Genomic DNA, 27527 nt, shown 5'->3' on the forward strand with positions numbered 1-27527 from the left:
ATGGCTGCAGCTGTGCCATCTGTGTCTGTACCTTTATCAAACTCCAAATTATTCAATTGGATAAAGGCTGCACTGGCTGTGTTTTATACTAAAGAAGAAATAGAGCCAGTTGTTATTGATGAAGTCAAAGATTTCCAACAGAACTGTCTACATACTATTTCCTCTGCAAATAGCTTACTACCCGGAAGCACCTGTTCTAAGTGCTGTTCGGAAAATCTGATTGTTTGTCCAACAAACAGAATTTGCAACGTAAATCGTGGAAAATGTTTGTATCATAAAAACTTTGCAACTAAGTATCGTCCTTCTGGTTGCCCGTATAAAATTTGTCATAATCTAAAATCTGAGATTCAAAAAGCACATCGATATCACGGTCCATCGTATAAAAATACAGATGCAACAAAATGGTGCAGCAATGCTTGGGAAATTGCCAAGTGTTATCTCCCGCCAGACGGATACAAGGATGCATCGAGCGCTGGAGAGACTGATTTTAATGGCATCATTAGTATCATTATTAATCACAAAGGATTTCAGGCGAAAATAAAAGACGATTTGTCCAAGAAAAATAATATATTTGACAAGGTAACAGTAAAATGATGACATATTTATTGTATACTTAATTTGGTTTCTCAATGTTCTTTAATTTTTGCTTTATATAAGAAAGCAATTAAAGAGTCATTATTGAAACAAGCATTTGTTTCAAATCTCAGTCTGTCCATCTTTTGTACTATAAAGACATGTTCTACACGTGTCAGAACGAAATTTGTTGAGATTCATCTTTAACATAAAATGGTCAAAAAATATAGTATCTGATTTTTTTTTCACTTGACAAAACTGTATAAACATATTTCCATTTAGGGTAGAGATGTTGGTAAAGCTGTCAGACATTCCCCTAATCTGGAAGTTGAGGATACAGATCTAACACAGTATTTTACCATTTTAAACAACATTTTGACTGATCCTGGATTCGTAGTTATGAATAAATCACCAAACAATGCAATTCAGAAATTGGCAAAGGTAATCATTTTTGTTTCTATTTTCTGTCACGACTATGTGAATAATAGTGAGGGTATCCTACTCAACGGGGATCATAACCTTAATTATTCGCTTCTAACTTCACCCACTAAATTGAGATCTTGAGAATAGTTTTTGACTAAATTTGGGCGCTTTATGAAATAAGATAAATCTTGGTTACAGTTTTACATACAAACCCAGTTTCAGAAATGCCAAAAGTAAACACATATTTTTAGATCAAAATAAGAGGTCATAAAATAAACTTGAAATGTAGTGGTATTGCTTTAAAGTTATTAATCAAACTAAAGCTTTTCAGCTGTTTCAAGAGTAAAGCCACCCTCAAACTTAAGACAACGGCTGAATTAATTATAAAAAATGATGCATATAAAACAATCATTATGTCAAATTTAGCTTTGTAATCCTGACATTATTTCCTAGTTCTTATGAAAGTTACTCTCTAAATCACATTTGAAATAGTTTGTTGACTGTTTTTAAACAAAACCCTCTCAAGGAAATAAAATAATTAAGCCGATATTCTTGCACTTATTGAAATAGAATTAAAAATGAAAAAGTATTATTTATAAATACTCGTATTAATATCTTTAAAAAAAAATGTTCTATGAAATTCCTGGCATTCCTGAATTACTTTTCATAGATGTTTCAAATTGTTTTATCGTTGAAAAGACTAGGACAATACGGGTATAAAACATTTAGGAAAAAAGACAAATAATTAAATAAATTGCTCATGTATGAACTGAGGCACTATACATGTACATGACACAGTATTGTTTAAGGATTGATAATAAATAGTTCAATGCACTCAATCCTCTTTCCATAATTTCAGCTTCAAAGTGACGATTTGATCATTGGAAAAGACGTTGTACGTAAAGTTTTGGACGATGTAGGAAAAACAATTCAGGAACAAATAAGAAATGAGATGGATGTGTACAAGCAGAAGACTGAAGAAAGAAAATTAGAGCTAATTAACAGTGTTAACTTGAAAATAAAAGATATTGAAGAGAAGGGAAATGTTTCACTTGCCCAGCTGAAATCATCCATTGATGCTAAGGTGAAAGAATCTATTCAAGAGATAGACAGTCAGACAAGGAAAGGAAAGGAAACTCTTGAAAGTGTTACGAATGATGGCGTTCAAAATGTCAACAAAGAAAAGGAAAAGGCAATAAAGGAGATACAAAAAGCTGCAGAAAAATGTAAGACAATACTTCAGTTATATAAGCCTACATAGGTTCTTACACACATAAGCTAATCAAGAATTACAATAAGTACGTTAAACAAATTTTGTCCATACATTTAATTTATTCAAACATTTCTATTTTGCATGGCAATAAGGATCATACTTATATGTTAATTTTCTTCGAGTTCGTCATGCATTATGTTTATTAAAATATGTTTGCAGCAAGAGGAAACGATGACAATGCTAACATCACCGAGGATACTTATCAAAAGAATAAAAAAGGTAAGAAAAAAGATTTATCATTGTACCACCTTCATTTATAATATCTCGATGACTCTCTCACATGTTTATATGAGAGCCCTTAACACTTACTTTATAGATGCTCGACCAAAATAAATCTAGGGAAGGTAAACATCCACTTTGAAAGAAAATGCTTGTCTTTATAGATATTATGAATGCTATGCCACGTAGAACATTTTTTCCATCAACAGTTTTCTTGGCATGGTAAAAATGTAATACTAACACTTCTTCAAATGTGATCAAGCATCCAACAACTTTTAAAAAAGTGTAATATTACTTTAACGAAAACGTGCTAAACACAACTTTTAACCATTTCATGAAAGCAAGTCTTAATCAACTCTATAGGCATATATCCACATTGTCAACATTTACTGAATGAAATTGTAGGCTCCTTTACATTTGTGAGGGCTCATTCATTTTGCCGATAGTGACAGCACCTTGTCAAAGACTTTATCACATTTGAATAAATGTTAGTGATTTAATTTTGACTATACTCTTTAAACTGTTTTGTGCTGAGCCAAAAGTATAGAGATACAAAAAAACTGCAGAAAAATGTAAGACAATACTTTAGTTATCTAAGTCTACATATATTCTTACAAACATAAGCTTATCAAAAATTACAAAAGGCACGTTAAAAGAATTTTGTCCATACATTTAATTTATTCAAATAAATTTTATTATTTCTATTTTGCATAGCAATAAAGATCATATTTATTTGTTAATTTTCTTCGATTTTGCATTATGCTTGTTGAAATATGTTTTTAGCAAGAGGTAACGATGAGGACACTTATCAAAAGAAGAAAGAAGGTAAGAAAAAGATTTAGGAATGTATTACCTTCGTTAATAATATCACAATGGCTCTTTTACATGTTTAAATTATAGCCCTTGACACTCCCTTTGAGGTCCCCGCCAAAATAAAGCTAGGGAAGGTAAACATCCGATCTGAAAGAACTTACTTGTCTTTTAAATATAGGATGAATGCTTTGCCACGTAGAACATTTTTCTGATCATTTTGGATGTTATTCGATACGAAACACTCAAATTGACGTTGCTAGAATGAAATATCAACTTCTCTGTTTTCGTTTACATAAAAAACATCTTAAGTGATATCCCTATAGTGAAGTAAATATTTTCTCCACTTTATCTTGCAAGGAACATGATCCTAACCCTCCCTTTGGCCCAACGCCAAAAAACAGTTTACACATGCGACTAAGCATCCCACAACTTTTAAATCGTGTTACATTGCTTTTACGAGACTACTTCGTGCTAAAATAACACTTAACCGATTCATGGAAGTTAATATTTATGCAATAAGGACTATAAATGCATATTTATTGGCATAATTCCACATTGTCAACATTTACTGAATAAAAGTGCTGGTTCCAGTACATTTGTGAGGGCTTGTTTAACCTTGTCAATGACTTGATCACATTTAAATAAATGTAAGTGATTTATTTTTAACTTTGCTCTTTGAACTGTTTTGTGCTGAGCCAAAACTGAACGTTTGGACAATGTTACATGCACGATTAAGTGGATAAACAATGATTTCAAGGGAGGGAGATCACTCAAGATATATGTTTACCCTTTTGAAAAAAATATATGAAAAACAAGATTAACAAGGATGGGTTGCAGTTAATGAACCCATCCCCACACCGCAACATGGAACTACCAGCAAGATGCACAGCAGGACACCTAACAAAAAACAGGACAGAGCCCAAGGCAAAGCATGGTCGAGCATGGACGAGATGTCAATTCAAATAATACATAATAGATAATTATAGAAACCGACAAGGAAATTAAAAAAAACGATTAGTTAATATGCCCAGGAAACACAGTGTTGATATTAAGTAACACATTCTAGCAACACCAGTTTGGGGTATTTCGTATTAAAATTGAACCCAACGTGATGAGAAAAATGTTCTGGGTAGTATGTCGTTCTTCGATTAAAAATGTTACAGTAATGTCGGGTTTACTTGTGTCAGTTTTGTTGGGGATTGTACAACTGTTATTGGTATAAAGTTGTAGTATACCCTACATACTTAATATACACATGAACGTTGAAATACAAACGATAATAGTAAGCCAAATACATATGCATCTTAACAGGGAAACTGAATTAAAAATGGGACGATTGGTTTAATATAACATAAACCCTTGCTCATTTGGGTGCGAATAAATGATTAAATTTTTCGTAACTAATGACAAATGATACAACATTTCCTATTGACTTTTTTCAAGTATTGTGCCATTGAATGATTTGCGGTTTTGATCGGCAATAATATTGTGCACTGCATATTTTGATTAAAACAGTGTACCTACAAAAAGCTTGATTTTAATTTGCAAATTCATTGCAAGATGTTATCTAAAAGATATATATCTATTTGTAATCTACTTTGTTTTTTGTGGACATTTTATGCTTATTTCCACATGATTATGCGTTATTCAACATTGGATCTATCAGAGGTCACCAATGATATGTAATTATTCAAATTTGATATTTGTATTCTTATTTATTTTCAAATTAACATGTGTTATGCAACATTGAGTATATAAAAGATCACTAAGTTCGTACCCTAAATACACAATGATGTCGCTAGAGCACATGGCATTGCATTGTAAGTGAAAATGGGTGCTGTAACAATTACACCAGGCACCTTAACTTTGCATATCTGAAGCTGTTGACTGCTATATAATGCAGTAAGCGTTAAAAAAACCTTATACCTATAGAATACGGTTCTTGGAAACTAGGCACCGGATATCTACGTCTCAATAACAACGTTTGAAATGCTAGACTGTCATTCACCGACGAAGTTTTGAAGAGTGTGTATGCCTGTACGAGGCAAATATGTACCATGTTCCATCTATAATTTAAAAAAGCAAGACAGATTAGATGTGTTTTCACTTATAAAGGAAAATGAAAAATACTCTACTTAGAATCATCTTACAGACGTACCCGATTGTAAAGAAATTCAATGAAAAATGCATCTGCTGTAACATTTTGGAATGGATCGGTATGAGGCTGACCCAGTTATGGTTTGTGGAGGAATTGGCTTATGATAAAAGTACAAAGCTTTATGAGTTTAACGAGGAAATCAAACAGCCGCGTTATAAAGATGATAAAAAAGAGATTTTTTAAAGGTTGATTTGTTTTGCTAGAGCTATCAGTATTGATTTCATGTTGGTAGGGCGTTTCACTAAGCTAAAACCTATACGTACTGAGCATTTTTATATCTTCCAAACATTGTGGGAGACATATTGATTTTGTTTACGCCGTCTGTCCGTCTCTAAGTCCGCATTTAGATTTTCTTGCTTGCATGGGTCAAATCCTGTGGAAATTTCAACCAAACAGGATCGAACAGTAGCAACTATAGTTGTGTGCAACATATCGTGACATGCCAAAGCTATAAATAGAAAAGCTTGTCCGTTTTACATAAGTCAAACTGTTAATGGGATTTAATTGAATCTTCACATGAGTAATGAATTCTATCTATAGTTGTGCATATCGCCCGCACGTTCCCTTAAACTGCACACAATGGCCGCAAGAGCTATTAATTAAAAAATATGTCACAGGTCAAACTTCTAACTGTTGTTTGTTCAACATTACTTCACAGGAATGATCATTATCATACCTAGTTGCAAGTTAAGCTTCGCTGCAAAAGCTACCACTAGAGATATGCATAGATTGCCCAGCTTTCACTGGTCAAACTGCTGGCTGGATTTCGAAACAACTTCCGAGGAGTGAGGAGTCAGCTGTACAAACCTTATCAGCAAGTTCTGCATCGTTGCACAAAATGGCCATCAAATCTAAAAGTAGCAAATCGTTTTCCGGCTTTTACAGGTCATACTGCTCTCATGTTTCCGACCAACCTTCCAAGGAATTATCAGTACCAACCCTAGTTGTACAAATCGCTGGCACGTTTGCTTGGCCTCACAAAATAGGCGCCACATGTAAATAAAAATCTTGTCCGGCTGCCACAGTCCAAACTTGTGAGGACAATTGGCTTAAAATATAACGGTACTAACCTAAGTTGCACATAGTAGCCATCATAGGTAAAAAATAGAAAATTTGTGCCCGACTTTCACATGTCAAACTGCTTGTAGGATTGCGACAAAACGTCACAGGAATTATCATTATTAGTCACAATGTGGGCATATTCAACATTTCTGCACAAAATGACCACCAAAGCTAAAAATAGAGAATTAAGATTGTTTGGCTGTCACAGGACAAACTGAAATGGGAAATTCGCTGAAACTGAACAAAAGTTATTGTAACCAGCACTACTTGTGCATCTTACCGGCATGTTCGTTTCACTGAACAAAATAGCGGCTCGAGCTAAAATAAGAAACACGTGTAAAGTGTTCATACTAGATCAAAATGCATGTAAGATTTTGGCGACATTTCATAGAACTGATAAGTACCAACCCTTGTTGCGCATGTCGCTCGCACGTTCCGCTTTGCTTTACAAAAAGGTCGCCAGAGTTTAATTGAGAAAATGAAACCGAAAATTACTTAACAAGTATTTGAATATATACAAATAATGCTCAAGCATTTTAAGATATTGTAACTAAAAAAAGAGAAAATAAGAATCCCTTAAGATAGTCCAAAACGACAAAATTGAAAATGTTGCATGCTTAGTGTGATAGAGCCTGTTCATAGACGGTACGGTGCAAACTACCCTCACCAAAAACAAAAAGAGGGGAAAAAGAAAACATAAGAAGGGGAATAATTGATATTACATTTAACACAATAAATATTGCACATTTACCTCCCTTTATAGTTTGTGGTACATTACGAAAAGAACTTAAATACGTTAATCACATAAATCGCGGCGCAGGGATGTAATAATTAGAGGATTTTAAATGAGTGTAGGTTTAATACTAAATTTGAAAGAGTTGAATAAAATCATATTATGCGAGCCTCTGGTAAGTATAATATAGTTTAATTCAACAAGTTCAATAAATTTAGTATTGAATATTCACGAACACAATATTATATTATCACATATATAAAATAAGAACGGTAAACTGTTAAAAGGAGTCATTTTTTATATTTTCTGATCGAAGATCAGTAAATACAGAGCTGACATTCAATCTCTGACACAGAAGTTTCACGACAAACCTAACAACAAGTTGTTCTTAAAACAGCTTATTACTAGCGATTTAAAAGAAAGAAATATTTTTATTTTGTTACAAGTATCCAACAAATTACAACGCATTCAAAGTTTAAAAGTAGCGTTGGCTTATAGAATTGTCAATAAATGCACAATCACAAATAACGCGGACGAATATGACTTAAATCAATGAAAATGCTATTTTTAGCGATGTCGATTTCCGAATACTACACAAATAAATTTGACTGCCGAGTAGTGGAATATATAGATTCTACATGTCGGACTGTTTGGGCGAGAAGATTTTCGCTTAATTATTTACTTTAATATTAAACAACAGGTTTATCCTGAACAAAAATACCTCGAAATCAATAAAGATAACAAACCCAAAATGCAGTGGAAGTTCTTAACTTAGAATAAATTGATTTTATTCAGGCATTGTTTGTGTTACTTCTCAGTGGTGCAGGGGTAACGCTCTCGTTTAGTGTGTGAGAAGTCTGCAGTTCAAATCCAAGCAACTTTTTTAAAATTCTTTTTTAAGTGTCTTGGTTAAGGAAGTAGCCATGATATGCAACGATAAAGTGTGACTGTCATAAAAAATGAACATAAATGATTTTTTGATGCAACTTTAGTTATGCAAAATTCCGTATGTATCAAACTCTGGTGCCTTGCAAGATGAATTATAGTACATAAAAATAAACTTATACAGGAAAATACATACAGATTTACAGAACGATTTAGATTGCCAAGATCAGAAAATACCACAGAGCCTGCAACCCTTTGATTCATAGACGCGTCTTTAGTGTAATGTTAATCATTGAAAAGTACTAAATACCGTATTCCGGTATATACCGGGCAAGGCGCCTGAATGATTAAATACTAAAATAGTGCTTTCCACCCTACGGAATTACCTTAAAAATGTCTTTTTCATGTTTTCACACTGATTTATGAATGGTAATGAATGAAAAATGTAAGAATCGGCGAAAAAACTATATTTGTCTATTTATTGATCATGATTTCTGCAATCGTCTAGATAGCGGTACGGCTCCAGTCCTGTATCGAGTTATCCATAAGGGGGCAGGTGACCTAAAATGAACAATTTTGTATTTCAGTGTGACCAGAAACACAATTCCAAATATTTCAAAATCTTTTTCACAGGCAGATAACCAGTTACCCAGCATTATTCAATGATATATGACATACATTGAAGAAAATAATAGTTTGCATGCATTGTTCCTTAAAAATGACTGACAGCAATTTATATTTACCCCCATCCAGCAAAAATCACACCTAAAATATACCAATATAGGCAATCTTCATGAAGGTGCAGCATACTCCAGAATCCGCCCGATTCCTTTAAAAATATCACTAACACGCAGTGCAAGCTATGGCATTTTCAAAATGACCAATAAAGTGTTTGTCATACGTTAAGATTTTACACAAAATTTATTCGAAATTTCTTACTTGTTTGGCGCCAACTGTCAAAGCTTGATTTTTAACATTTTTTACCTCCATTAGGAGAGTCAGAAATACATACAAAGCTACCATAATGCTTAGTTTCGGGTAAAACCCAAAAATACTTGTCATTTCCTACACACAAACAAGAAAGAATTACAATATGACAGAGAAATGTCAGAAGTTTCCAGTACCTTCAAAACACAATGTCTGAGTTATTTAAAAAATTTACCGGGGCCATCATTCGAATATGTCCCCTGCCCCCTAAACATTGTACAGCGCAAATGACGTCACGTCAGTGTTATTACACTAGTGTAATATCGTTTTTATTAAATGGCTTTATTACACTCCTGCGCCACAGTTTATGTGATTAAGCCATTTATTACATGCTTTTCGGTGGTTTATATAAATATACCGAAGAAATATAAAACTGATAATTTCACTGTTTCAAACAGTGAAATTATCAACTTGATAATTTCACTGTTTTGAATTTAAGCCCCAATTAAATACCAGCGTACACAGTACTGTAATCCAACTTAAAGAAGTGACGTCGTATTATAATTTTTCGCGGTTTTCATTTAGTATTACGTTAATACGTCTTTTAAAACGTTTCTTTGCATATAATAAAAAGAAAATTTGTTTTGTTTAGTGTAAGATCCAGTAATTTCGTGCTCGTGAAATATAACTTTTGGTGCTCACTCGGTGAAATATATTCCGATCTTACACTTAACTAAACAAATATCCTCTATTTATTACATGTGTTTCGGTGGTTTATAGAAATATATCAGTTAAATAACAAAACTGACATTTCACTGTTTAAAACAGTGAAATAATCAATCTAATATTTTTAATGTTTTGAATTAAAATAGATAAATACAGAATCCCTAAAGAAAGCCCAACACGGCAAAATTGAAAATGTTGCAGGCTCGGTTTGATTGAGCCTGTTCATGGACGGTACTGGAAAGTGCAAGTTACCGTCCACGCCCCCTAGCACCAGCTTAAGCAGAATTCAACATTTAAACATGAAATAGTAAAATTTTGAATTTAGATACATCCGCAGATGTGTTCATACGGCGGTTATCATGGAACCTTCAATGTGACACTTCCGTGCCATTCCATGAAAAGCGGCGTATGATCCCCAAGTAATAAAAAGCGTGTGCCCTAAACGAGAAAACAATGGGCGGAACTAAATAAAATGGAATTTTGAAAGGGGATCAGAGGTTATGAAGCCTGCGTATCACAGATAAGACGTCAAAAGAAAAATTTAAAAAGCAGGTAACATATCCTAAGGGAGATTCAACATTATTCAAATAGGAATATTGGAACCACCCAACTAGAAAATGCCGAAAAGTTGAAACTAAAAATACCACAAGCACAACAATAATGTCGGGCTGAACGATCTTCAAGGATCGAAAATATAACATCATTGATTAAATGTACGGGAAGACTTTTTACAGCCGCCACACGGCACAAATAACACGGATGTGATCATAAAATAGATAAATACAGAATCCCTAAAGAAAGCCCAACACGGCAAAATTTAAAATGTTGCAGGCTCGGTTTGATTGAGCCTGTTCATAGACGGTAAGCCCGTTACGCTGTTTCAGGGAAATACCAGCGTCCAGTCAGTACTAGAATTCAACTTAAGGACACAACTTCGTAAATAGCGTCACCTTCTATTATCATTTGGTGCGCTTTTCATATAGCATTAGGTTAAAATGTCTTTTTAAACGTTTCCTTTCATATAATAAAAAGAAAATTTGTTTAGTTTAGTGTAAGATCGAAATATTTTTCACCTCGTGAACACCAAAAGTTTATATTTCACTCATGAAATATACCTTTTGGTGCTCACTCGGTGATATATATCCTAATCTTATACCAAACTAAACGACTATCCTCTATTTATTAAAAAAAAATATAAGATTTACACTACAGTCTGTCCCATTAAAAATGGAAATGAACTTTTGCCCGGAACGAATCAACAAAACGAGGTTAGAAAAAAATTTAACCATTTTTGTAAACTTAAAAAGTCGCCCTCGAGATTTTGCAGGATGTTCTCTAATGTGTCTTCTTTCTTGTAAAAGCAAACTTTGATTTCTCTACGGCAAGTCTCTGTTGTTTATTTTCCGTAATCATTGCCGAGGTACACTTCATTCGAAAATGAATGGGAGAAAGCACATGTTATGTTTCTAAAGTTGAATGAGTTTCTCGGGATCGTTTCATGATTATTTTACAAAGCTTGATCTACAATATGTAACAGTTTAATTGCGATGCATGATACAAAACTTAAAAAACATGAATAAAAAGCAACAAGAACATCGAGTTACATGAAAAAGATCAATAGAAGCTGCAATTAGGGGAGACTGGGGCACTCTGGAACAAAAATCATAATATTTAATCTCTTACTTAACATATCTTAAGGATTGATGCTCTCTTTCGTGGGTGAAAAGGACAATATGTACTGGATGTAACAGATAACTAACTGAACATAAAATAATTAAATTTACTTGGAGATATGCAATAGAATACGGTCATTCAAATGTCCCAGAGTACCCAAAAGCTAGGGACACTCTGGGACACCATATATGGTACAGTGGGACATGCGATGGTGCGTAGGACAACATGTATCATTTCATTGAAACTAAGAAATTACTGTAAATGAGAATCTGCGGTTGTTTTAAAAATCTATATTTTTCCAGTGTATGTTAAATGTGGAATTCTGCTTAAGCCGGTGAGGGCGGTAAATTTGTTTAGTTTAGTGTAAGATCGAAATGTTTTTCACCTCGTGAACACCAAAACTTTATATTTTACTCGTGAAATACACCTTTTGGTTCTCACTCGGTGATATATATCCCAATCTTACACCGAACTAAACAACTATCCTCTATTATTAAAAACAATATAAGATGTACACTATAGTCTGTCCCATTAAAAATGGAAATGAACTTTTGCCCGGAATGAATCAACAAAACGAGGTTAAATAAAAATTTGAAGAAGAAAAGAATGATAATATTCCTATACAGTATCTTTTGCATTTTAGAAAATATGTGTAACATTTTAAACCCCACTCACGGTAGCTCAATTACGATAATAATAGAATGACGCACCGGTCAGATCCACTATTACAGTGTAAAACCGTTCATTTATCTTTTATTTACCTGTAAATACATATTTAATTCATTCTTTGTTTTCAAATAAGACATATTCAGAGATAATTTCACAGATTACAATTAATTTCCGTCATTTAATGCATTTTGAATTTTACTCAAGAACGAGCGTAGCAATTTTTAAGTTATAAAGAATGAATATAGACGATGAGTCGCATTTTCTTCCGGAAGGGGGCTCATTTGGACACGTTTATTTTACAAATCAAGTTTGTTGTGAATTAATGTTCGCATAAGGTGTTCCTAATGTGTAACATGAAAGTCGATTATTTTTATATACGGTGCAATTTTCCTACAATACTTTCATTTGTTAGGAAAAATAAGTGGCTCTTGGCTTGAGTTAAAGGAATAGGAATGGATAGACTGATGTCTGTCTTTTATAAATATTTATCATATAATGACAGTTTTTCTATTGAAATCAACAGTAAAACTGAGAAATTCGTGACTTAAGACACTATTTTTTACTTGAGAAAACAGTATATGGGCGCCGCCATTTTGGCGGTCTTTCAGTCTCGCGAGACAGACGAGACCGAGATTATGACGTATTACACCCACTTACAGTATAGGCAGGCGTACACGCTGGTACAACAGAAATATATCTTGATGGAGATTTTATTAATGTTATTACGTACATTATAATCACAAACATACATTTTACAAGAATGCGATGACAATAGTATAAATAATTCAATTTCATATTGAATATAAATCAGTAGTATGATTATGAAGATATCGGTATTGGAATTATTGCATGTCTCGGACTTTGTCAAACTGAATGTTTTTTCCGATGATGGATGGTTGTTACCTGTACGTTAACTTAATAAATATCATTATCTTCAATTCAAGTTTTTCTTTATATGTTATAATAAAACAAGTTTATGACAACATCGTATTGAATTGCTTTAATTAATTAATTGAATATGCTGCGACATTGATTAATATCAAGCTTGCTGATGATTCCTGACCACATGATTTAAGCAGTGACTGCTTAATTTTCAAAGATAAAAGATTTTCTTTATTTGGTCAAGTTTATTTGGGTACTATAAGTAAAATGAGAGAGAAACTCTTTAAAATTGACGATAATTTTTTTATTTTGTTTCGCTAGATAAGCTGTCCTTTGTATGCGTGAATCGGGTACATCACCGGTCATGTATCCTTTTTTTTTAGTAAATCCAATATGCAAATATCTGCTGAGGACAAGATTTTACGCCATTGGCGCTACAAAATGAGAATGGCGCAGGAAATTCGGCAGCCAGACATATATCGTATGAAAACAAAACTGTCCGTTGGGTTATTTAGTCATCCAGTCAAAACTGGTACCAACAGATTCCCCTGAAATTACGCATATTCTCGATTGTATCCATTTTCCATGTTATGTACTTACCCAATCCCTTTCCAACACAGATACGCATTTCTATTTCTGTAAATTTAATCCAATAAAACAAAAAATCATAAATCTACTTATTTTTTTAAAATAACAGAAAAAAATGTGTTGCTTTTTTAAGAAATGCTGTAATTTACAGTAGCATTTGACAGGTGTGCAACTTGATTTCCCATAAGGTCACTCAATTTCACTGATAAAGTGTGAAAAATAGATGTCTATTTCGTCATCAGAATATTTGACAGGGCGATTAACCAATCAGGGAAACATTGTGCATGGCTTTTTTCATGATCAAAACGTCTGTCGGTGTTTCTACACAGAGGCATACAAGGAGCAACAAGTTAAATGTTGATGGTGCACATCAAAGACGTCGCCAAATGATGTGAACAGTCACAGCTAATGTTTAAAACCGTTCTCTATTACAGCTGAATATCCGATCAACTAATTTATTTTTTCTCAATGTTCTTGGTATGTGTCTGAAATTCTGAAATGCTTGTCTGTTGCGACAAAGATTAAAATGTCTGGTCGAAGCCAAAAAAATATGGATAACAAGTGAAATTGAAATGATCGGTTAACTTCAATTAAATTCAAGACAATATGTGCCGAGAATATGTCCATTTAAATATTGGTGCGAATTGAATAATGTTCGAATGATTTTGAGGACGAACTGTCTGTTATTTTACAAATAGCGAAAATATGTCTGTAATATCAAATAATAGTTATGAATGACTTGATATATATATAATCAATTCTTTTTTACGTATTGTGTACTTATTTATAAAAGATTAAACTACTTGAAAAAAACAAAAGATTGCACACCTGCCTAGAATCTAGGAATGGGACCACAAAATGAAATAAAAAAACTAGGCAAAAGAGAACAATCGTCGGTCACAGAATCCTACAAAATAACCTATTGCAAATGTTTGCGATTCGTTTTAAAAAACGTACTTTTTTCACTCAGTTAATCTGTTTTATAACTTAAATGTTAATTATTTTAATGAATTACATGTTGCGCACGTTTAGCCTGCTTTGTAAAAAATATTTCTTCTGCATCCGTAGCGCGATGCGTATTTTATTCTCTGCCCGTCATTAGACTATAGACGGGTCTGTGTTGAGCTAAGGGTTATGGAAAAACTGTCTCTCATAGTGGGCGTGGTTAGGCTTTGTAACTTGTAATTTAATTATTCGTAACGTTATATTGATCATAATTGTCCTGGTTAACACCCCCACCACTATCACTTCACATAAACGTTTATTTTAATTTCTTAAAGCTCTGTGGCATGTTGTACATCAGAAAAGCTATTTTTATTAGAAAATTTGAAAAAAAAGCGATTTTGTTAAAACAAAAAATAAATGCACACAATCAAGTCTCAAATTTTCCCCATTGCTATACGGACAAATGCATATCGTCTAATCAAAAGTGTGACAGGGACATTTGGTGCAAATTAGGAACACTTAAAATGGATAATGAACAATATTAGACATAAGTAGTAAGAACCAGCAATGGTGTGAATAAATTATGCAAATAAAAATATTTTGCCTGCAATTAAAATTAGGCTACGATTACGATGTAAATAAATACCATGCGGCAACATACGTTGGACTCTGATTGACAGACATGTTTACAATTTACTTATATTTTTGAAATGTGTACAATTATAATCTATGTTCACACCTATTCATTTGAAAGTCAGAATCAAACTGCAAAAATTAATCACTATAAGGAAAACACGTTTTAGTAGGATTTTTAAATCGCTGTTCAATAATAAACAGCCAATTATTTGTTGGTGCGTTTGTTTATTTAATTTCATTATTGAGAAACTTTGTTAAAAATAACATGTGTATTTATTAAATATGTGAACTATTGTTAAATTACATTGAGATGAGACTTTAATGAACGCAGCATTGTTTGGAGTAACATGCATCACTGGTCTGAAGTGGTGCGACTTGTAAACCGTTGATTTTTTTATTTGTTTCTTTATTTATTTTTATTTATTTTGATATTGTTGCGCATTTTGAACCAAAAAATATCTTCTCCACGCATCGTGTTAAAATTAATTTGTCTGGTCAATTCTTTGTAATATCTATATTTCGCTACGATTCTACTAGATTTATCATAAATCTAAAGCTGTGGGGAAATGACGTCACGCGCACCTGTTTTTAAACGGCCAATACACAAACATGGCCGCGCCTACTGATTTGTAGAAATTGGTGATTTAGCGATTTAAATTTTGTTATCATTCGTTTAATATAATTATCTTAAGGCAGACAAATTGCAAATCTACTATTTATAGTATTCTATTTCTGATATCAATTTTTCTTCTAACCTTGCCTTTTCCTACTGAGTCACGACTTAAGGCCGAAAAATGGCACAGCGAGGAAATGTATTTCTAAATTCTTTTTTTTTTTTTTTTTGAGGTCCAAACTGGGTAACCCCGTTTATCGTTTATTTACCCCGTAATAGGTATGAGAGGGTCGGGGTCATCCCTCTGATACCTTAAATGATATCTACATAATATTAAAATCATCATCTATAATAATTATAATTACAATATATATTATATTCAAACATTCAATCAATTTTCATACAATAAGTATAACAATAATGTATGATAATGTATTATGCAAAAAAGTTCAAAAATAGCAAAGCATATTGGTTTGGGGTAAATTAATTTAGTGTAGCCCATTAGTTTATTAAAGTTCTTGCAATTTACCATCTTTCATTTACATGTTTGGTCAAATTTGTATTTTTGTAAATATTCCACGCCAATTTAAGACTATTTCTAAAACCAGGTATTGTAGGTAACATGATTTTTCTCTTTGACAAATAAATATATCTTTTCAAATCTAAAAACAAAATATCATATTTAAAATCATTAACTCCAGAACCTAAAATAAATGATTTACAGTTAAAATTATCATCAAATTTTCTATATTGTCTTTCAGATATTGAAATAACGAATGTATTTTTGGACATTCCCAAAATAAATGCAACAGAGTTACCTCTTGGCAATTGCAAAGAGTACACATTTTACTATAAACAATTTTTATTTTGAATAAAAGTGAGTTGGTTGCTAAAGTTCTATGAATTATTCTTATCTGAAACCCCTGAATATAGGAATCTTTGGTACATTTAAATACATTACTATATATTAAATTCCAATTCATATCAAATTTGTAAAAAAAGAGTTCCATTTTTTTTCTTGACATGTTGGTACATATTGATTTCTAACTAGAGTTTCATAAACATATTTCTTATTGTTATTTTGTGTAATTAAAATAGGTTTAATATAACAACTGATAATAGGATATTGAACATTAATAAAATCTTTACAAATAGAAATGTTAAGCTTTTGCATGTATAATAATATTGCTTTTCTCAAACTATGATATTATAAAAAAAATACTTTTTTGTGTCACCTGCGCTAAGTAAGTTAAATCTACAAAATCACCTTGTTGATTAATAATATCATTAACAAATCTTATACCTTTTCAATAATTTTCTTTTATATAAAATTATCTATTTCCTGCTAACAAGTTATGATTGTAAAACAATGGCATTTGTAACATTTCTAAACTGTCTATACAAAGTTTATCTGTAAAAGTCATAAAAGCTTTTAAAACATCTATCCAAAAAGCATTCCTAATTTTATCAATTGTCAATTTACAAAACAATTTACCTGTGCTTAACACTTTATCAATATTGAATAAAGCCATCACTAGCTTATTACATTTACTGATCCTATTACTAACATATCTTTTAAACCATTTTATCTTTGCAGAATGTATATAACTATCAATATCAATCATATTAAGACCACCTTCCTGATATGTTTTAATAACTACTGATTGATTTATCTTTGCTTTACCTTCCCATATAAATTTATAAAATAAGTCATTGAGTGTTTTCACAAATGCTGAATTATGTGTTGGTAAACTTGTAAAACAATGAGTTTGTTTGTTTGTTTTGGGTTTTACGTCACAAAACAATGAGTGAATAAAGGAATGAGTAATGACTTAGCAACAGTAATTTTTCCTATTTGTGTTAACATTCTTTTTTTTCCAGTATCCTATACTATTTTTAACTTTCTGAAGTTTTTTATTAAAATTTAACTCTATCATTTTTTCTAAATCAACATCAAATATTAAACCTAACAATTTAAATTACAAATCACCCCATGTCAGTTTCCATTTTGTCTTAATAGATCTTGTACTATATTGAAGAGAGCCTATCCAAATAACTTTAGTTTTATCAAAATTTACTATTAATCCTGAAATTTCTGAAAATGTATTTAATAACTTTAAAACAGTATTAAGGGACTTTTCTGATCCATCTAGCAAAAGTGAAGTGTCATCAGCAAATTGTGTTATTTTATTTTCCTCCCCATCTATATTTATACCTTTAACATCTTTACATTGTCTTATTTGTATTGCTAAAATCTCTGCACATAAAATGAAGATATAAGGTGAAAAAGGATCGCCTTGCCTACAACCTCGTTTAACTTTGAAAAACTTGAATAAAAATCCATTTATAATAACACAAGTTTCATTTTTATATAAAAATAAAGATATCCATTTTTTAAACATAGGACCAAAGTTAAAAAGTTCTAGACATTTCTCTATGAATGTAAAAGATAAAGTACCAAACGCTTTTTCAATATCTATCATCATAATTGAACCTGGTATATCATTATCCTCAGTATATTTCGTAATTTCATACAATAATCGAGTATTCTAACCAATATATCTATTTTTAACAAATCCTGTCTGATCCTTTGGAACTAAAATATCTAAAACAAGTTTAAGTCTATTTGCTATGAAACCTGAAGCTAATTTATAAACTACATTTAATAAAGTTATTGGTCTCCAATTTTTTAAAAATTGTTTTTTTTCTTTTGGAATGCATGTTATTGTTCCTAGCTTTTGATTTCTAGAAAAAGAATAAACAGTATAAGCCAAATTTAAAACTTTCACAACAAAATGTCCTATTCTATTTCAAAATATTTTGAAAATTTTGCTGTAAATCCGTCACAACCTGGGCTTTTATCATTTTTTATATTTTTTAATGTAAAAGAAACTTCATCATATGAAAGTAGACCTTCAAGATTCAATGCTTAATCTGAGACAACTTGGTAACATAACAAATTTCTAATTCCATATCAATTTTAGAACTTTCAGTTATATCAACATTTTTATATAAATTTTCATAATAACTGCATGTCTTTGTAAGAATATCTTTCTGATCATATATAAAGGATCCATCATCAAGTTCTAGAAAAGGAATAACTTTATCTTAACAATGTTTTTTTCTCTAAGTTTAAAAAATAACTAGCAGGTTCTTCTCCAGTTTCAATCAATTGTGATCTTGACCTTATCATAGCACCTCTCATTTTCCTATTTCTTAATTCATTTAATTCATTCTGTAAGTGTAAAAGTTTGTCTTTATTTTCAATTGTCATGTTTTGCTTTATAAGAATACTTTCTTCAATTAACTTTTTTCAGGTATTTCTTTCCTTGACCTTATAAGAGCTGTAAGATATAGTTTATCTCTTGTTTCCATCAGAAGAGTTTCTAAAAAAGTTCATCATTATTAGCAAAATGTACATCTTTTGTTTTTTGGATCTAAAACATAGACTATATTGTATACTGGTAAACAATATTGTAACTTTACTTCATATATATATTTTTTTATTTATAATATCAAGGAATTCAATGTCATATAAAAGAGCATTATTAAATTTCAATAAACCTTTTCCATGACTTACAGAAGCAAAACACAAATCTAAATATATTAATTGAATGATCAGATTTATAACAATGAAACATTTTCGTACATACTGATTCAAATTATTTAATATAAGAAAAAATCTAGTCTACCTTGTTGTATAGGGATGGTTCGTCTCCATGTATATTTTTTCATATTACCATGCAGTTCTCTAAATGGATCAATGAGGTCTTTTTCTTCAATAATACTTATTAAAAATTTCTTGCCTTTACATTATTGTTTTTTGATTTATAATTATAATAATCTAAGTCAGGATTTTGAACAAGGTTGTAATCTCCACAAATAATTAGAGAGTCATTATCATCGTATCAAAAATGTTTTTAAAGAAACTAGGACTGTCTATTTTTGGCGCATAAATATTAACTAATATGAAATTTATAGAATCAAGCATTATTTGTAAAATTATAAAATTTCCTGAATCATCAGTTTTAACAGAATTAATTTAATATCTAAACCTTTTCTACATAAGATAGCAACACCCTTGGCATTAGACCTACCATGATTGTAAAAACATAAACCATTCCATTCAGAATAAATTTTCTTTTCAATTTCTTTATAAAATGTGTTTCCTGTAGGCAGAGAATATCAGCTTTTTTGACTGAAATAAATCTAAAACATCTTTTCTCTTAATACTATCATGTAAACCTCGACAATTGTAAGAGAAAATATTAAGACTACTCATAACTTATATTTACAATAATACATTCAACACTATATCTACAATATACATAGCTACACTTAAATAAAGTAAATACAATATATACATGGACCCAGAGAAACACCTCTACATAACATATTGACCTCAAAAATATAAAGAAGCTGCTTGTTTATAAAGACAAAAATATATTTTACCCAATAAACAAGTAAAATTTATTTATGGTAGAAAAATGTTTTGTAGAAGATGCAAAATATGTTTATGTTTCATCTAATTATATCAAAAATTGAAACATTCTTGCTCAATTGTTATTTCTAAATGAATAACACATTCAATGAATGGAAATTAAAAATTAGAGGATATCAAAAATTTTCTCATAAACATGTGATTCACTCTCTTAGAGATGAATAAGACAAACAACTTTCACTTGTTGTGGTATTCATAAGTAAACAAATGAAAGATAGAAATAAATATTTTATTTATAAAAAAATAAACAAACTAAATTGTCTGTATATTATTATTATCTAATTATTCTTAATGTTTAACAACACTTTTAAGCCTCTTCAAAGGGAAATGATATTATATTCAACAGCTCAGTAGACACTAATTGTATTATATTATTTAGCAACTCATTCAAACTCCTATATGTTCTTCATGATTTTTACACCAAAGGAAAAATCCGGAGAACTTGAACGAGTGTTTGCATTAATGCGATGGCCTTTAAGCTTTTTTCGCGCCATTTAATTTTTAAAAGCTTAAAATAGATTCAATGACATATGTCATTTGATTATTACTCGCAAGCTGCCTCTCCACATGAAATAGCAATTAAATTGTGTTTGTTGCAGTTCATCCAGTTCATAAAAAAACTCCAGACGAGAGCTGTAAAATATGGATTTGATACTTGTCTTGAATCTTACTGCAAATTTTGGTAAGGATTTCTTTGCTGGTTTGTCTTCTTTTTAATAATAAAATGAACTAAAATGAATAATAATTTTACGTTTTCCATGCACAAAAATAATTGCAAACGCGTTATTTATTGAATAATTATTTTCTATTGGAAAAATTCGGACATAAGAATAAATGAATTATAACTTCAACGAGTGAGGATGTGCGGGGAAAAGCGGGTAAATAACACAAGATTTTTATGATTACCGAAAGAAGAGTGTATAGTTGCCAATTGTCTGTCTGTCCGTCACTGTTATTTCTCTTTTGATGCTTGTCCGGTAAATAGCTATTTAACAATGCTAGTGTTCGCTTCAAGCCGCTTTTAAACACTTTTGTTTGCATTAAACGTCATATCACAGTATATAAATGGGTACGCTAAAACAATGATATGATAAATTTGTTTGAGAAACCAGTAAGTTATTTCTTTTGAAACATTCTCTGTTTCCGCTGGGTCATTGCGTTGTGTAAAAATTTGTTTTAGTTTAGAGCATATAAGCTGAATTTATACCGTCAGAATGTCAGACTTAAAATTAAATTTTCATTTTTTATCCTTTTATTTGATAAAAATGTATATAAGAATCTGTAGAATGTAACAACTTTCGTAAATTGATCAATTACTTTCAGTGAAAATAGTAACCCAGCCAGCATGACCATACGGGCCAACATCATTCCTATTTGCAGCCGAGGTTAAAGCCGACATCGGGCCGTCATAGAAAACCATGTCGGTTTGATGTCGGGCCGATATAGAATGTTGGCTGGGAATGTATTGGAACAAAAATATGTTTATGGTGGTTATTCATATGTTAAGATTATTGTCCATTGAACATTTGGGTCGTTATATATTTTGTTGGTGTGTAAATCAACTACTAGATCAAAATGATGATATCTGAAACATCTTTAAGTGGCGGCATGGCCGAGTGGTTAACGCGTCGGACTAATATTTTTTTAATCTAATAATCACTAGCCGCATGAGTTCAACCCGTGTCAGGGGCAAGTGATTATTTCCTTGATCAAGAAACTTTACACGCGTTGCTCACTACTAAGTGATTTAAAAGCTTATGTCTATAAGCTTAAAGCTTCGTTTATAATCATACTAAAATAAATTCTGTATAAACCAACTTTACTGTCGCACATTTAGGAACAATAGTAACTGTTGTCTGTCATTCTGAATCAACAACAGGTATTTGCGTAAGTACTAGGGATGCAGTACCAGATGTGGCCAACTTATATAATCTTAGTATCAGCAATTTAATATATTCCTTAAGAATGCATAATATTATATTACATGTTGTAAAACAAGTTGTACCCCTTTGACATTTTGTTTTTCATTGTTTATAAAAGGTAGCTAAATCTCTTAAAGTGAATCATTGACATTCAAAATTAAATTGTAAGTGTTCAGGTAAAATTAAAATAACTTTACATTTTGTGCTTTCACATTTATAATAAACGACACTCGAGTAAGCAATAACATCCATGACCCTCATGAATATCTTTACATACCCGTCGGAAATTATCTATAAAAAAGTGTGAGAGTCTTTATATTTTGGCAAGTTTTACATTTTATCTTTAATATTTGTGTTTTTCAATAATTATTATTGTTCAATCATCAGCAATTATTTTGAAAAATACAGCTAATATTTCTCAGCTTGACAATTAAAACAGAATAGGCTTAATATCACTAAAATGAATTATTAAAGACCCTTTTCACGAAATATCATTTACATATAAACTCATCTTCATAATTTAAAAAAGGTCTCTTCACAATTCTAAAATGCCAGATTCATAACTGAAAAAGTCTACTTTCTTTATCAATAAGATGTCAGTTTTATTTCAAATCTATAGTCTTCACGTTTAAATCACATGGTCATATTTACTTTTATATTTGAAACTTGTCCAACAATGGCTCTCAGGTGAGCGACTTAAGACATGGTGGCCCTTTTGTTTATCTCAGTATAAATGCACTTAGACGAACATATATCCAAACAAATAAATAAAGTCTGTCCTGCTATATTTTGCTCTTCAATATTGGGGGAATAAAAAAGTATCGATCTATCTAGTTTTGTACAGTTCAAATTGAAATTGTGGACATTATTGCGCGTGTGTTGTTGTGTGTTTTTACATCACCTACATATACTCAACATCACTAATTCCGCGTCATCACCTTTTTCATGGTAATGGCATATTTTTATGTGACCAGTGTTAAAATTGGTCAGAATTGACATATTTTATTCAAACATCTAAACAACAAAGTTTTTGTTTTTAAATCTATAGATGTTTACGTAAAACAGAACAACATATTACAAACTTCTGCAAAAAGCAACAATAGTCTGTTAAATTTGTACATAAGTCTGAAACAATCATCATTTTCAAAATGTTCTTATTTGTTGAAAAATCAATTTTGAGTCACAATGTAAAGATACTTTTAATGTTTAAAAGTATGCAAAATAAATGTCAAAATTTTAACTGAAACATGAAAAAACTGAAATAAAACAACATTACCACGATTAAAATGATGACATACTGTTTTCAAAACAGCCAACATATGGTCTACGTCTGGCTCATTTAAACTGATTTAGACTAAAAATATTGTTGTTTCCTTGTATCGTACAGCAGTAAATATCTATACGTTACAGCTAATGACAAGTTTTGTACCATAAGTTGTATGTGTCGTTTTCTTTCTTGCTTCAAAGCGTTAAGTACCGTGAACTAAGTGGAGCACAGTATACATACAGTTGGGTGGTATGGGCTTTCATAACGCCATCGTCCCTTTCATTGAATGATTACATTTGGCGAAAAATAATTCATGTGGCCGCTACGTCTAGTATCTCTGTCAGTAATTGTAGTTTAATACTGACCTTTTCGTTTTTCTCAGTACAAATATGCAGAATAGAGCACATAACCAAATAAATGGATGTTTATTAATAAGGCACACACTTCGAATCCGTACAATTATTGCAGAAATGTAAATTGTTACTCTATTCACATGGATAATTGTTACATAAATTATTTTAAAAATTACATAGAAGTTTAAAGTTTTATCTATAATCTGTGTAAGTATATATTCTTGCGATATCAACAGTTTACATTTCATTTTTCAGAGCTCAAAGATGGTTTGATTGAATTCTACAAAACGAGACACAGTAAAGTTTTCCTGTCGCCCCTTTTCGAAGAAAATGACACGCCTTTGGCTTCTTTCTACATAAGACCTGAATTGAACTTAATAATCTCAGCACCGACGAGAAATGATGAAAAAACACAAGTCATTTCATTATTGGAGATGTTTAAATTCGGAAAACAAGCTAACCGAGAAATACATGTTATTGCTGATGCTGGTCTCGGAAAAACTGCATTTTCAAACTATCTGGCGATCACGTGGTGTCAAGCTCATTTTCCAGAGGAAGACATGACTCAATCTTTTGAAAAGGATGATATAGACTGTATGCAGGGATTTGATTTCTTGTTTCTGGTCTGTCTGCGAGATTCTAACAATTTATGTTCTATAGATGATATTATATTTAAAACAATTGTTTCAAATTTGGGTCTACATGAAAAGCCTTCCGAGAATTTTCTCCTTACAATTTTGAAAAATGAAAAATGCCTCGTTATACTTGATGGACTAGATGAATGGACTCACCCCGAAAAAGAATGGACTCACCCCGAAAAGGAATGTCACAGATCGCCGCGATCAATCCCACATAGGAATGATCGAGAAAAGTGTACAGTACTGACCACTACGCGACCATGGAAATTAGGAATTTTAAATCTAAATTCGTGCCAAATAGGAAAAAAGGTAGAACTTACAAAACTAAGTTACGATTCAGCAGTCACACTTACAGAAAGGATATTACAAAGGTTGAAATCTCACACGAATAAGCATGCATTACAACGTGATGTTACAGCGTTCATATCAGGAATCGAAAGTAGACAAAACGATGAACTTACTTCTGTGCCTCTACTTTTGATATATACAATTTGTTTATGGTGTGACGGTGTTCAAATAAGAAATTCAAAATGTGAACTCTATATAAATATAGTAGAGCTGCTCTTATCAAGAACGATTCAGAAGCATGGAGATCTTCAACAATTGTGTGGCATTTCTGATAGTGACATCCCAGAATGCCTAGCTGAATATGAAAACTGTAGGAAATATTACTCACTCCTTATGTGTTTGGGGAAATTAGCTTATACTACGTTATTCAATGAAACAAAAGAAAACACGCTAGTATTTGATGGATCAGTTGCCAGAAAATATGTCACACCAGACGAGATGTTGAAATTCACCCTTCACTCAGGAATGTTGTCAGAAAGTACATCTAAAACATTAACAAAAAGGTTTAGTAAAGTATCATTTTCCCACAAAACAGTTCAGGAATTCTTTGCAGCAATATTTATAAGTTCTGAAAATGAGGCACAGAAAATTGTTGTAGAAAAATGTAGAAGCGTTCAAGACATTCTAGACATGTCAAAAATTTGTGAATTTATAAGTAAAATGAATTCTGATCGGATATGTGCAATATTAAATGATTTGATGTCTGTGATAAATGAAGACGAGAAAACACGCGACTATAGAACTAGGACATGTCACGAGTACATGTATAATAATCCATTGTATGACATACAGAATATGTTCATGTCGTGTTTACAAGAAATGCCTAAAAGTAAAAATATTAAATTATGTTTACAAGTTTTCTTCATTAACCACGACACCGAGCACAGTGAGCAGTTAAAACGTTTGTTAAATCAAAATAAAACCAACATAAAATCACTTTATATAAACACCTACCATACTTCCAGCAGTTTTCGTGAAATTATAGATTTATTCTCTCTCACAGATCTCAGTTATTTACAGTCACTTTACTATCGTGGTGACAGGAAGAAGGAGGCTGAGATTAACCGGATATTGTTTCCCAGTTTACAGTACGTTACTTTGTCGTGGGGTAGATGGACAAATAATGAAGATAATCAGAGTGAAAATATGTCGCGAGTACAAAACTTACAATATTTATATATTAGAGGCTTCGTGTTATCTCACAAAAAACTGGAACCATTTTTCAATTTTATCTCCGGTCACAAATCAATAAAAGAGTTAACATTGAGGGGGTTATACTGTAAAGAACATGGCGACGATGATTGTACGAGATGGACATTGAACTTGTCTCAACATTCAACTCTATCAGAGTTACACTTGTCGAAGTTACCTGGGAGGCTACAATTAAATATATCAACACCGTCATTAGTTAATGTTAAGTTGAACTACATCAATATAGATGAAAGTTCATTGTTACTGTCACATGACATGTTGAATATTGAATATGTGGAGTTGTCAAGTATAGAAATATCTGCAGAAAGTTTACAGAACTTTATCAACGTGCTTGTAAATCTGCCGCAGTCAGTTACAGTAGGGATGTGGGCCATTAAACCAGAAACAGAATATAAACGTGTTAGAGGAAATATTCGGAGATCACAAACATTGCATGTGATACAAGACGGCTACTGGTGGGAGACATTTGAGTTCAAAACAATAAAACCAAGTAAAGAATAAACAAAGGAAAAACATTGTAAAATAAACTGAAAAAATGACTTCAATAATTTTAAATAAAACTAATTTAAATATGGATACTTAACAAACAAAATGGCGACTTCTTCTACGATATACATGTACTTATAGTTTGGTCATTTAATTTACAAACGATTATTTCTGTTTAAAGTTTAATTAAGTGGCAGTATAGATAAATAAATAAAAACATTTTAAGAGGAGAAATAATACAAGGAAGTTTTTTACCGGAACTTAATGGATAACTTGGAATTAGGATTTGGAAATATTTCACAGGTAAGAGATTTTTATTGAATTATTTATTTTTTTATATTTTTTTCATTTTACATATCTAAGTATTGAAAAAGATTATTCTAATTGAGTTATGCTATAAGATTTTCTTAAAATCAAATAAAAAAACTTTATAATTATATTAATAAAAAAATACACTTAATATTTTTGCATAATTTTTTGATTCTTCAAGTAAATTTTATAGTTAAAATAAAACCTTCAATTAACTTAGTCAATTTAGACACATGAATATATGAACACTTGTTAAATACCACCTCAAATATCTTCAAGTCCATTGACATATTGATTTGAAACTTTGCACACTTGTTCACCATTATGACCCCAACCTGTAGACAGGAGAAGGTAACTCTTTCAAGCATTTTACAGAATTATGCCCCTTTATCGACTTTGAATTTACATTTTGCATACCCCCTCAAATATTTTCAAAGTTCCCTGACAAATGACACAAGTTGAAACTTAATAAACTTCTTTTAGAGCATAATAGGACTCAAGTAGGCAAGAGTTTTAAATCATGACGTCACAATCCTACACGTTTGTATTCTGCCTCCTCTTATGGGAATCAGTATACCACAGTGACACATATACTTCAATGTTGAACTAGATAAGAATTTTTACAATTTCGTTTGTACAACATATGTATTTTCTCGTTTCAGTGGCCTTGGGTCAATATTTCAGATTCTCCC

At 31.5% G+C, this 27527-nt stretch overlaps 1 protein-coding gene across 1 annotated transcript; it reads left to right on the plus strand.

Annotated features, from left to right (window-relative positions):
* LOC132759791 (uncharacterized) lies at positions 1–26821 on the plus strand. The gene is made up of 6 exons (XM_060751639.1): positions 1–579; positions 856–1014; positions 1856–2222; positions 2429–2488; positions 3272–3313; positions 24098–26821. The coding sequence occupies exons 1-6, from the start codon at positions 1–3 to the stop codon at positions 26539–26541; spliced, it is 3651 nt and encodes a 1216-aa protein (XP_060607622.1). The 3' UTR covers positions 26542–26821.
* The last annotated feature ends 706 nt before the right edge of the window (positions 26822–27527 follow it).

This window comes from Ruditapes philippinarum, unplaced genomic scaffold (assembly GCF_026571515.1).
Source record: "Ruditapes philippinarum isolate M1 unplaced genomic scaffold, ASM2657151v2 ctg3757_1_1_1_1, whole genome shotgun sequence".
NCBI lineage: Eukaryota > Metazoa > Mollusca > Bivalvia > Venerida > Veneridae > Ruditapes > Ruditapes philippinarum.

What these genes read in the sequence shown, in the direction of transcription:
- LOC132759791 (XM_060751639.1), top strand. Translation starts at nt 1, where the DNA reads ATGGCTGCAGCTGTGCCATCTGTGTCTGTACCTTTATCAAACTCCAAA. An exon ending in AAAATAATATATTTGACAAG is followed by an intron (nt 580 to 855) that starts GTAACAGTAAAA and finishes ATTTCCATTTAG; the next exon opens with GGTAGAGATGTTGGTAAAGC. An exon ending in TTATCAAAAGAAGAAAGAAG is followed by an intron (nt 3,314 to 24,097) that starts GTAAGAAAAAGA and finishes TTCATTTTTCAG; the next exon opens with AGCTCAAAGATGGTTTGATT.